The sequence below is a fragment of the Lissotriton helveticus genome, chromosome 2_1 (genome assembly GCF_964261635.1).
Source record: "Lissotriton helveticus chromosome 2_1, aLisHel1.1, whole genome shotgun sequence".
NCBI classification, from domain to species: Eukaryota; Metazoa; Chordata; class Amphibia; order Caudata; family Salamandridae; genus Lissotriton; species Lissotriton helveticus.
The window spans coordinates 487,004,894-487,017,587 of NC_136059.1; the positions used below are offsets into that span (position 1 = coordinate 487,004,894).

Below are 12,694 nucleotides of genomic sequence, written 5' to 3' on the forward strand. Positions count from 1 at the left end.
CATTTCAGAACCGAAACATTTTCAGTATTATCTACAACAAAGCGATAGTTACTTGTTGATTATTTATCTTGTGCAACTAACAAGCATTGACCAAGCCAATAGTCCTGGTGTGTTGTAGATGTAATGTTGCTGTTTGCATTACAGATATAGATGCTGTGACAGAAGCAGCAGAATACCAGTCGTGCAGCACACTATGCTAAGCACACATTTTTAGTCTACGTGTTCTTGAGTCACGCCCTTAATTACATCAGCCACACCCCTATGAGAGAGCCCTCCGTTTTTCCATCCCACTTAAAGCCCTGTAAACAGTTCGGCTTAGCTAGCACAGAGTTTTACGCTACCCTCGGTTAAATATTTCTCGCTTCTGCTTCTGACATTTTGAATTTCAGTGTCCTCCATACCCGCCAGCCTAGCTGACAATGGGGTAGAACCTCAAGTAGACCAAATAGGGCGTTTTCAAGGGCAAAGCATCTTGCCAAAGTCGTCTCGTGTCCCATTGCAGTAGGAAATGCACCAGAGCACACTTTCAGGAAGGCAGTCTTCCGGTATTCTCACTGTAAAGAAACACCATGCCACGCCCGGTCCTCTCCGGGACTACTTTTAAAAAAAAATCCTACTGCGCTGTTGTGTGCTCAGTGTTGAAACTGGGCCCACCCGCTGCCAACCTGTGTGATTATTTACTTCCAGTATCTGCTCAATCTGAGCGTGCTCAGAAGCTGCTTATACACCTTATTCAGATCTGGCACAACTCAACCTTTGCTTCGCTTTTTCATTTGTCAAATTGATCAGTAGGAGAATTTCACGGTTTGCAAGTCAGTTTATTTTAAGTTTCTGTTCTAAATTTGGTATTATGGGATATATTGTAATATAACAGTCGTATGATTCTGTGAAAAGTAATATAATGTAAAATGTGTAAACAGTGCAAGCTTAGTGCAGCTGTGATCGAATACACATTCCCATGCCCTCGTTGTTTCACACTCACTGACACAAATACAGATGTGCAAGCATTACACACACTGATGCGCACAAAGTACCGTCCTAATGAAGGTCTGAACTTTGACATTTTCCTGCTGCAATGAAGGTGTCCTCTGTAAAGCGCCTCGCTGCTCCTCGTAGTGCACCCGCACTATATATAAAACGCCTGTATTAAAAATGTAAGTCGGTGTGCCCCGTTAGGCATGCCTACTGCTGCTCGTTGCAGAGTGTGTTCTGCGCTGTAGGTGAGGCCAGCCAGCTCTAGGCTGTGGCATGTTCTTCTCCGAGGCCAGGTGGGCCGGGGCTGCTCCCCTGGGTCCGTGTTCAGAAGCAGTGCCTGGAATTAATAAAAGGGTCCTGGGGTCCGTGAGCCCCCGGTGCTGCGGCCTCTGGCCCTTAGGGTCCATGAGCCCCAGTGCTTTAGTCTCAGGGAATGGCCCTTAGGGTCTGGGGTCTGGGAGCACCCGTGCTGCGGCCTCTGGGAACAGCCCTTAAGAGCCTGGGGTCCGTGAGCCGACGGTGCTGTAGCCTCTGGGAACGGCCCTTAGGGTCCGGGGGTCCATGAGACCCGGTGCTGCGGCCTCTGGCCCTTAGGGTCCATGAGCCGGGGCCGAGGGTCTGTGAACGTGAAAGTGGAGAAGTGTGGCTCAATGGTTAGAGAGGCAGACCCTGATGCAGAGGTCTAGCCCGGGACCAGGGTTCAATTCCCCGCCTCGGTGGGTCTTGGGCTCAAAATTCCACGGACCTGATAATTCTCGCCTCTGTGCCTATTCCAATCATGGAGTCCCACTCTGCAACTCTGGGCAATAGCTTGCTTAATCTCCACAACGGCCCCCACAACGCTAAGGAAGCCTGGCCTCCACCTTGGGGGGTGCCCAGGAGTGGACACCTCACAGGGAGAGCCAGGATGGGTTCCACAGCGGTATTCGTACAAGCGCCTTGAGACCCTTGCGGGTGAGTAGTGCGCTATACAAGTATCAATTTACAATTTACAATGGCCCTTAGGGTCCGGGGTCCATGAGCCCTGGTGCTGTGGCCTTTGGCGCATGGTTGGAACGGACCATGCGCCTCAGGCTAGAACCGCAGCGCCTTGACTCATAATATTTCAGTCCAGACGCCCTGGCGCTGTGCTGGGTTCTCGCCCCCACCTGTGCTGTGGTAGGCGGCTGCACTGCTCTAGAGCCCTGCACTGTGGCATGACGTGTGCGAGCTCTCCGATCCATTGATGCGTCCTGTCCTAGTAGGTCTGCCCTTCTGGGACAGGGCAATGGACGCAGCACATGTCAGTCCTAGAACCAGTGCAGTGTTTTGGCCCAGTAGGTCAACCCCTCCAGACCCTTGTATAATGCTGCATATCTGAGCTCTAGAGTCAGTGCTGTGCATGGCTCCGCATTTTAACACCTCCAGAACCGCTCAGTGTAATGCCGAATATCTGAGCTCGAGAAGCGAAACTAACCGGAAACGTATGCGCGATGTAGCTCCCACCTTCAACAAACGCTCTAATTGGCTCCATTGTTCAAGGTGCTTTATGGGGGTTATAGTTTTTTACGTATCTTTGTCTTTTTCCTCAGCTCAGTATGGACTACCACTTCCAACATGCCCGGATCGCAAGACAAAAAAAAGTGCAAATTCACCCAGCCAATCCCACGACAAAAAAAGCATTTGCAATGTAATAGGACTCGTATTTACGTGAGACCTATTGCATTGGAAATGGGAGTGCGGGGTCCAAGGAGGCACGAATGGGCGTGGAGGGTTGAGGGGGGGGCGAGAAGTCACGGACTGTGGGAGGGGGTGAGGAGGGGGGGACACAGGGAAGAAAATAGTGTTGGAGTAAAGGGGCCAATAGCCAGGTATGGAAACAAATCAGAATATGGCCATCAGGAGGAGCGACTAACACACCTAAAACCGATCAGAAGCCAGCATTTAGGATCTAAGCCAATCAAAAGGATGGGCGGTGAGTTGACGGAGCTTCCAGGAAGCTTCCACGTCCACGCTATAGTATGTACTGCATGTCTCAACCAGACAGCGCAAGCGCTGCCTAGGCGAGACCTAGTGAGGGTAAGTGCTTCTCTGTCTATGTAGGCACTTGCTATCTGTGTAATTTTAAGTAATTACTCCACAGTTCTGCACCCTCTGGATTACACAGCATCTCATCTTAATCCTTCACCAGACAGATCTTCTAGCCTGCAACAGAAAATCTTGCATTTTCTACTGTTTATTTTGCTTTCTTACTATCGGCAAAAGATAATGGATAAACAGCATTTTGTATAGGAGATAGGAGTCCCTAAGCTGTGGGTGGTAAGACAATCTAAACACATCATACTATAAATATCTACACTGTTTCTGCTTAGTTTTGTTCACTCTGTGAAAAGATGTTAGACCCCAGCGAGACATTTTACAGAAAAAAGTGTCCCAGAGTTAAGTGTGCTCAAGGAATCTAAAGTGGTAGATTCTCTCTCTCTCTCTCTCTCTCTCTCTCTCTCTCTCTCTCTCTCTCTCTCTCTCTCTCTCTCTCTCTCTCTCGCTCTCTCGCTCTCTCGCTCTCTCGCTCTCTCGCTCTCTCGCTCTCTCGCTCTCTCGCGCTCTCTCGCTCTCTCTCGCTCTCTCGCTCTCTCGCTCTCTCGCTCTCTCGCTCTCTCGCTCTCTCGCTCTCTCGCTCTCTCGCTCTCTCGCGCTCTCTCGCTCTCTCGCTCTCTCGCTCTCTCGCTCTCTCGCTCTCTCTCGCTCTCTCTCGCTCTCGCTCTCTCTCGCTCTCGCGCTCTCGCTCGCTCTCTCGCTCGCTCTCTTGCTCGCGCTCTCGCGCTCTCTCGCTCGCGCTCTCTCGCTCTCTCTTAAAGTAAGCACACTCCACCCCAGAGGTCTAGATGGTTAAATATATAACCTCACTCCTCTGTGACAACTCTACTCCCATTGCCTATGTTGAAAGGTGCCTCTTTTTTCAGAAAAGGCAATTGTTATGGAACCCCATTGGGGGGTGGGGAGGGTGTCAGGAAGATCAATCTGCTCAGAACTATTTCGTGTGGCGTTCGATCAGCTCCTTATCTGGTGACAGAGTTATAAATTAAACCAATACACTTGTGAGCTTCATGGAGCTCTGCCATAGAAAGTGATTAAGTTTACCAGCATTGACTAATGATTTTGAAGAAATGTCAACTTAGTCACATTAGTCGGACATATATAAATATTTATTGTGACTACTTATTTTTATCTTACCTTATTAGCTGCAGGCCATGACAATGACATTTTACACATTTCTTAATTGGAATTAGCAAAAGTTAGGTTTTAGTATACTGCGCCGTTTTAAAAGTGCACAGCTGCTCTTGCTGCCTACTTAATTGTAATTGAAGGCTAGACAGTTGCAGTTGAATGCACAGTGTTAAATCTGACATTTTAAACGTATCGACAAGATTGTCTTTACCTTTTTCATTCTGAGAGTGCTATTACTACTTGGCTGTTCTTAAGTTCCTCTTCAAAGATTTACATTTAGCACACTTTACTGCTGGCTTGCGTAATGTCAAGAATATCAGCGATCTGTTAACTCCTTGATCCCGTAAATTGTTCAGCGTATCTCTTTGTTGCCTTGTAACTGTCCACAAAATAAAGTACAGTTGATAGATATTCATTTGATAGGTTTTTTTACTATTATTTTACCGAAGCAAGTATTTTACCAAAGGCAGCATTTCCTGAGGCACATCTGTTACCAAGGTGGATTCCATTCCACATCTTGACTTATTCTGTTGGTAGTATAATAACAAGGTGCTTGCTTTGCATTTCATAAATTCGTTTGATTTGCTACACCTGACAGGACCTACAAAGATCTCCACGCACAACATGCATCACTGGCTTTTTTGTATAACCTTTCTTCTCTAGATCTCCTTTCCCTTACACATATGGCAGTATCCGTGGCTCGGACTACTGTCTTTACCCCAGTCAAACCCCATCTTTTGTTTGGAACTGCTGTCTGCTACAAACTTGCTCTACAATCAAACACTCAAGAACCTCAAGATATCATTGCTAGCAATCAAATAGATGTTGCATGACTTGCCTAAACCTGGTTCACTTTTATCCACACTATTAATTGCAAGGACTACCGAGATTTAACATTGTCAAGCATAGAGAGGTGAACGATATTGTGACAGAATCTGTTGCTCTGCAACGTATGTCTCATATAAGATCTTTGATAAGATTTTTACTGTACAATGCTTGACATGCTTTCTGTGAACTCTAGACTTCAAATGACCTTTCAGTTAAGACACGCCCACGTGTTTGTATACATATTTATTTTGAGTAGATTGTATTAGTATTGAAAGTGATCATGTATTATTGCATGCTGTAGACAAAGGCCCCTGGAGGCGTAACAGAGAAAGGCTCTGTACCTAGAGCTTAAGGCTCAGTGAAGCACAGTGTGCCCAACCTTTTTGCAGGACAAAGCATGTCCTTTTAGAAGACCCCTCACTCACCAACCTGGTTGGTGACATGCTTCATCATCGGGGTCCGAGTGCTTCGACACCTGACTACAGTGGAGCGGTTTTATTTTCTTTTTTATATGTGCAATAGTTCTAAAGATAAGTGGCTTAAAAAGGGGCCAATACTGCTCACTGCAAGACTTTATTCCTGAGTGATTGAACCCCCCATAAAAAAGATGTGACACCTATGTCTAATTAGGTAGACTCCGGTGTCTAAGACGTGTAGTGTTTAAAAATAGCAACGTGTGCTATGTGATTTTAAAATTTAGGTCTACATGTTTCAACCATCTTGCGATTGTGGGTTTTCGTCAGGACCAGTGTGGGTGACCTGGGTGGTACGCACACGCTAAGGTGCGCCCTGCCCACGATCACGTGAAAATTGTTTGGAACCACAAACTTGTGGACCTTTGCAAAATATAGTCTTCTCCCCAATCTGGAAGAAAAACTGAGAGAGCGGTGTAAGCCGCTACATGGTCGTCCGGGTTCCAAGAGCTGTGCTCACGTCACTTGTGGCTTCTGCTCATCGGACTGGAAACCTACTTGGTTCCTGTTCGGTACGCCCCGTGGAAGTCCCTTGTGCAAAGGTCCACAAGTTTGTGGTTCCAAACAATTTTCACGTGATCGTGGGCAGGGCGCACCTTAGCGTGTGCGTACCCCCGGGTCACCGACACTGGTCCTGACGAAAACCCACAATCGCAAGATGGTTGAAACATGTAGACCTAAATTTTAAAATCACATAGCATACCTTGCTATTTTTAAATACTACACGTCTTAGACACCGGAGTCTACCTAATTAGACATAGGTGTCACATCTTTTTTATGGGGGTTCAATCACTCAGGAATAAAGTCTTGCAGTGAGCAGTATTGGCCCCTTTTTAAACCACTTATCACCTTTAGAACTATTGCACATATAAAAAAGAAAATAAACCCGCTCCACTGTAGTCAGGTGTCGAAGCACACCCTGTTGGCACTCGGCCTTCGGGGTGGGACCCCGATGATGAAGCATGTCACCAACCAGGTTGGTGAGTGAGGGATCTTCTAAAAGGACATGCTTTGTCCTGCAAAAAGGTTGGGCACACTGTGCTTCACTGAGCCTTAAGCTCTAGGTACAGAGCTTTTCTCTGTTACGCCTCCAGGGGATACTCCTCCATTTGTTGTTGAATACTTAAGAAGGGGACGGGAGTTCCCACCTCACAGATTTGTTAAAAACCCTTACTCTCTCCTATTGTTGTGGAGTATATTATATAATAGCCTACAAGTTTGACTTGAAGCTTACAAAGCAGTGTCAACTGTTACTTAGTACACATCCTGAGTATATAGATAGGGCACTTAAGGTAAATGTCCAAACTCGATTAAAATGTTTAAGCCATTTTATTGATTTAAAGTCTTTGGTTTCTCAAGCTTTACATGAAAATGGCATTAAGTGTGTTTTAGAGGCTAGCTTTTGGCAAGCTTATTTTTCAGCACTCATTTGCTTAGTTTAGTATGCAGTAAATATATTTGTGTATTTTCTGTTATTTCTAATCATTTTAAAAACGCTGATTCAAGGTTTTTGACTTGTTGAACCGGAAGACCAAGCTAAGAGTGCTGGAGGATGGCAAACAGCAAGTCCAGGTGGTAGGACTGCAGGAACGCGAAGTGAAATGTGTTGAAGATGTATTGAAGCTTATTGAAATAGGAAACAGCTGCAGGTATATGACTTGTTTTATTTATTTATTCTTTGTGTGTATTTTTTTAATAGAATCATAAACTATTGTTGGTGCACTTGACTAGCGTATGGAGCAATGAAACAATTAAGTGCATTGCCTGGGCAAGAAAAGGCTGTAACTTTGAATTATTTATGTGTTTTAATTTTTGACTCAGTTCTATAAATTCAAAAATTGTGAATTGTCCAATTAAATGAGTAATTTCATTTACCACCCACTCAATCCTGTAATTATTCTCATCTTCAGCAAGCTATCACAAAACATCTAAGTTCCCCACCTGAATTGTTGTCTGCTTCTCCTATTTTATCTTACCTGAATTTATGGGGAACTTTTAAGGGTGTCACTTCTGGTCTTTATAAGACTTTCCTGCACCCTCTATTTTCGCATCCCCTTTCGAAAGCTCTTCAATTGAAATGGCAAACACGCCTCTCGGTGACATGCTCAGATGCTCAATGGGATCTCATTTTGGAAGGATTACATAAGGGTGTTCGTGAAGCTCGCCTTAAATTTTGTATTTTTAAAATTCTTCATGAATGGCATTGGTCTCCGGTCAAATTACATCATGCTAAGTTACTTTCGCATTCCTTCTGTTGGAGATGTTCTGCTTCCGGCTGTGACATAACGCACATTATATGTGAGTGCCCTCGTACCAGATCATTTTGGCTTTTTGTACGAAACACTTTGGCTCATTCTATGTCATTGCCCTTACCCTTTACCTCTGCAAACATAATTCTGCATGACTTTCGTGGCCTTTCCAAGTTTACTAAACCACAGACTCGTCTCCTCCATACTGCTTTAGCCACGGCAAAAATGTGTATATTGCGTCACTGGAAATCTCCCTTACCTCCTTCTCAGGAGGAATTGTTGGTGGCAATGATACAAACTGCCTCTTATGAACGTATAATTTACAGTCTACAGGACCAAGCTTCCATTTTTCTTCAAGTATGGTCCCCATTCCTGGAAACCACAGTGGATAATGACTCTGTCTCTACTTCTTCTTCTTCTACGACTATTCTTCCTTCTTAAATTCACCTTCCTTGTAACATGCTTACTTTCTCTTCCTTCTCTCCTTTCCGCTTCCTATCGTTTTTCTTGTTTCAATCTCTTTTCACAACTAGTTTGTTACTCTGGGGCTTCCTTTCTTTCTTTTTCTTTCTTTTTCCTTTTTTCCTTTCTTTCTCTTCTTTTACTTTTCTTTCCTTTTTTACCCTGAATTTCGCCTTATGAATACTAGAGGATGTGTTGTTTTATGCCTCCTTTGTTATATTTTATGAATGATTTCCTCATTTATACTGTGTTCCATTACTTCCTCTGCATATGTATCTGCATTTGTGACTTATTTGAAATTTCTTAATAAACAATTTCAACACAAAAAATTGTGAATTGTCAAAAGCAATTCAAAAGGGGGTGGTGATGGACAGAGTATCTGAATTAAGCAGAACACTCCTACCCAGTCAAAAGATCAGGGCTTGATCCATCACCGTTTTTTAGCTCACTGCACCATCCCAGTTCAGAACCTGGCTACATGCAAATTAGTCTGACCCTGGCCCAGTGCATCATGGGAACAGGGCAGACCAAACTACCAAGCCAATTCTTTACTGGAACTTGGCTTGGTAGTTTGGTCTGCCCTGTTCCCATGATGCACTGGGCCAGGGACAGACTAAATTGCATATAGCCAGGTTCTGAGCTGGGATGGGGCAGTGAGATAAATAACGGTGATGGATCAAGCCCTGATCTTTGGACTGGGTAAGAGTGGTCTGCTTAATTCAGACACTCTGTTCATCACCACCCCCTTTTCTGAATTGTCAAAAGCAATGTCATTAACAAACGTACAGTTTGAATAGTGGTAGGGATTGGTTGTTGGCTTCTTCAACTGAGGTTTATTGATATTCACATATCCTAGTTTTCTCTGCCTATGTATTATCATATCTCTAAAGACACATTTTTATTTATCTAATACAGTCCTTTCAAGTACATTCTTAAATGTTCAAATCTGTCAGCACTTTTTAATGGCACTAATCGAAAGGTAGAAGGGCATTCAGTAAATTGGCATTGCAACCTCATAGAAAGGACCATTTCACTATGGAATGGGATACCTTTTGCAAGTCCATTTTTGATCATGTTTTTCCCCAATTTTTGCGAACTAATTTGGTTCTCTATGCATTGGGTTCAGACGTGTTCTGCAGCGCTCCGGTTCAAAACAGTTCTTCGGGTGCCCCTCGGTGCGCAATTCACTCTACCCTCAACTGTATTGTTTCCGTACGCGTTTCCCTGTTCTCTGCATATCAGGCTGATCAGAAAACTTTCCATTTGCGATCGAAAACCTTGTGGGCGGCTGTTGGCCTTACAGCGTCTGTCAAGCCTTCTGCCGATGGAATGGACTCCATTCCAATTCTGTCCTGGGTGCTACGCCAAGTACCCTCCCACCTACCTACACTGAGTTGGTAACTTGTGCCTCTCCGGAGTACAAGGAGGAAGACTGTGAAGCTTGTAAGTCGTTTCAGTCCAAGAAGGCTCTACGCGATGGTCGGGCTGGACTTTGAGAGATGCAAAGCCAAAGCATCCAACACACTCCGAATATCTTCGGGGAAGAATGCAAACAAGGGCTCGAAGCGTCCGCCACAGAAGTAGAGTCCCTCTCAATTCCAGAGTCCGACCTCGAGATCGATCTAGAGTCCGAAGATGTGCCTCCGGGACAGGGTGTCGTGAGTACCAAAGACCCTTTGCTCCCTAAATCCTCTTCTAAAACTCATAAGGCTATGGCACCACCTCTGCCTTCTGGCCAAGGTCGTCACTGAGACCATGTTTCCATGTTCTCGGCACAGAAACAAACCGTCAAGCCTTCCGGCTCTGGGGACCGAGTCGGCAGAAATCATCGGCCTCCAAGGACAAACCTGGTTCGGAGCCGAAATCCTCCTCTTAGAAACACATACTCGCTTATTTATGTATTTATTTTTGCAATTTGTAAAGCGCGCAGCTACGCTTGGGTTTCCCGGTGCTAAGCATCACAGTGGCATTACAAGTGGCTTCGAAGCCAAAACATTCTAAAGACAAGTCTATTTCAATGCCGAAATCCAAGGACAATGTTCTTGAGCCTCCAGAACCAATTTTTGACGTTCTTGTGGCCAAATTGGATCCCAAACAAAAGAAAATTTATATTAATCCTGATACTGGTCTTATTTGGGCAAAAAATCCAGCAAAACACAAGTTTCCTGTAGAGGACACTTCTGATAAGATTCCCTTAAAGAAGAAGGACATGGCTACTAGCCCTGTTTATCCTGCCCCATAACCCTCTCCACCTCCACCATTTTCTCCACAATTAATAATTGAAGATCCATTCCACATAGCACCCCAGGGATCTCCACATACAGATTCAGATGTAGATCAGGGTGATGATGATACTCATTTGCCTGCAGACCCATGGAATGATTACACGATTGACCTTCCAGAAGACAATAAGCCAGACCTTTATCCTGCAAAACCAGATGATAATTTGGCTTATCAACAGCTCATTGCCAGAGCAGCAGAGTATCAGAGGGTAGCTAGAGAATTATTAGAAGACTACTTTCTATTTGAAACACTTGAGTCCTCACATGGGTCAAGTCGAACAATCCCTATGCTTAAAGGCATGATGAGACATGCAGATGATATCTTTAAAGACCCTACCAGAGCACGTATTTTAACTTCAAAGGTATATAAAAAATATAAACCCTCACCATCAAATCCTGTGTTTATTAAGAGATAATTACCTCTTGACTCTCTCGTATCAATCAATCAATCAAAGCATTTATATAGCGCTCTACTCACCCGGAGGGTCTCAAGGCGCTAGGGGAGGGGGGGTCCGCTACTGCTCGAACAGCAAGGTCTTGAGCTGCTTCCTGAAGGCAAGGTGGTCCTGGGTCAGGCGGAGGTGGGTCGAGAGGGAGTTCCAAGTCTTGGCGGCCAGGTAGGAGAAGGACCTTCCTCCTGTGGTGGCTCTTCGGATGCGGGGGACGGAGGCGAGGGCGTGGCCGGTCGATCGAAGCTGGCGTGTGGGGGCGTAGAAGTTGAGGCGGCTGTTGAGGTATCCTGGGCCTTGGTTGTGTAGGGCTTTGTGTGCGTGGGTGAGGAGACGGAAGGTGATTCTCTTGTTGACCGGGAGCCAGTGCAGATCTCTCAGGTGTCCGGAGATGTGGCTGCGTCGGGGGATGTCCAGGATGAGTCGTGCAGAGGCGTTCTGAATCCGCTGGAGTCTCTTCTGGAGTTTGGCGGTGGTTCCGGCGTAGAGGGAGTTGCCGTAGTCCAGACGGCTGGTGACGAGGGCCTGGGTGACCGTCTTCCTGGTCTCGGTGGGGATCCACCGGAAGATCTTACGTAGCATGCGCAGGATGTTGAAGCACGACGAGGAGACGGCGTTGACTTGTCTGGTCATGGAGAGGGAGGAGTCCAGGATGAAGCCCAGGTTGCGTGCGTGGTCTGTTGGTTTGGGTGCGTTGCCCAGGGCGGGGGGCCACCAGGAGTCGTCCCAGGCGGAGGGTGATGATCCCAGGATGAGGACTTCCGTCTTGTCCGAATTCAGTTTCAGGCGGCTGTTCATCATCCACTTGGCTACGTCTGTCATCCCTTCGTGTAGGTTGGCTCTGGCGGTGGCGGGGTCGTTGGTGAGGGAGAGGATCAGCTGGGTGTCGTCGGCGTAGGAGATGATGTTGAGGTTGTGTTGGCGTGCGATGGCTGCGAGGGGGCTCATGTAGACGTTGAAGAGGGTTGGGCTGAGCGAGGAGCCTTGGGGAACGCCGCAGATGACTTCAGTGGTTTCTGATCTGAACGGGGGGAGGCGGACTCTGTGTCCTTCCGGCGAGGAACGAGATGATCCATTCCAGTGCCTTCTCCTGGATTCCGACGTTGCTGAGGCGCCGCACTAGGGTACGGTGGCAGACAGTGTCGAAGGCCGCGGAGAGGTCTAGGAGGATGAGGGCCGCTGTTTCTCCGTTGTCGAGCAGGGCTCGGATGTCATCGGTGGCTGCGATCAGGGCGGTCTCGGTGCTGTGGTTGGCCCGGAAGCCAGACTGCGTAGTGTCTAACGCTTGCAAAAGAGTTAACTTGTAAACCTTTGGGGATCCACCTCCCCCAGATAAAGAATCCAAACTTATAGATGCTTCTGGAAAATGAATAGCTGTTCAAGCTGCTAACCACGGGCACATCGCAAACATGCAGGGCCTACTAGCTAGGTACATCAGGTCACACTGGGATGAGATGGAACAACTGCGCCATTATCTCCCAGACAAACATAAAAATAAGGCACAGCAGTTAATTGCAGAGGGAAAACTCATCTCTAACTCCTCAATAAGATATGCTTTAGATGCAGCTGACACCGAAGCTAGGGAGATCAATACCAGCATTCTCCTTAGAAGGCATGCATGGCTTAGGATCTTGGGGTTTAAGCCTGAGGTTCAACAGTCAATTTTGAGCACTGCCTTTGATAAAGAACACCTCTTTGGTCCTATAGTCGACCAATCCTTCGAAAAAATGAAAAAGGACACTGAAGTAGCAAACTCCATGGGAGCGCTC

The 12,694-nt window shown here is 46.3% G+C and overlaps 1 protein-coding gene across 3 annotated transcripts in view; it reads left to right on the top strand.

Moving 5' to 3' along the window:
• Positions 1–12,694, top strand: part of KIF2A (kinesin family member 2A) — a 513,057-nt gene that overhangs the window by 302,971 nt on the left and 197,392 nt on the right. For all 3 annotated transcript variants that reach the window (XM_078675133.1, XM_078675134.1, XM_078675135.1), the window contains exon 13: positions 6,990–7,132. In XM_078675133.1, coding sequence (XP_078531259.1) covers positions 6,990–7,132 — 143 coding nt within the window. The remainder of the gene's footprint in view (positions 1–6,989; positions 7,133–12,694) is intronic.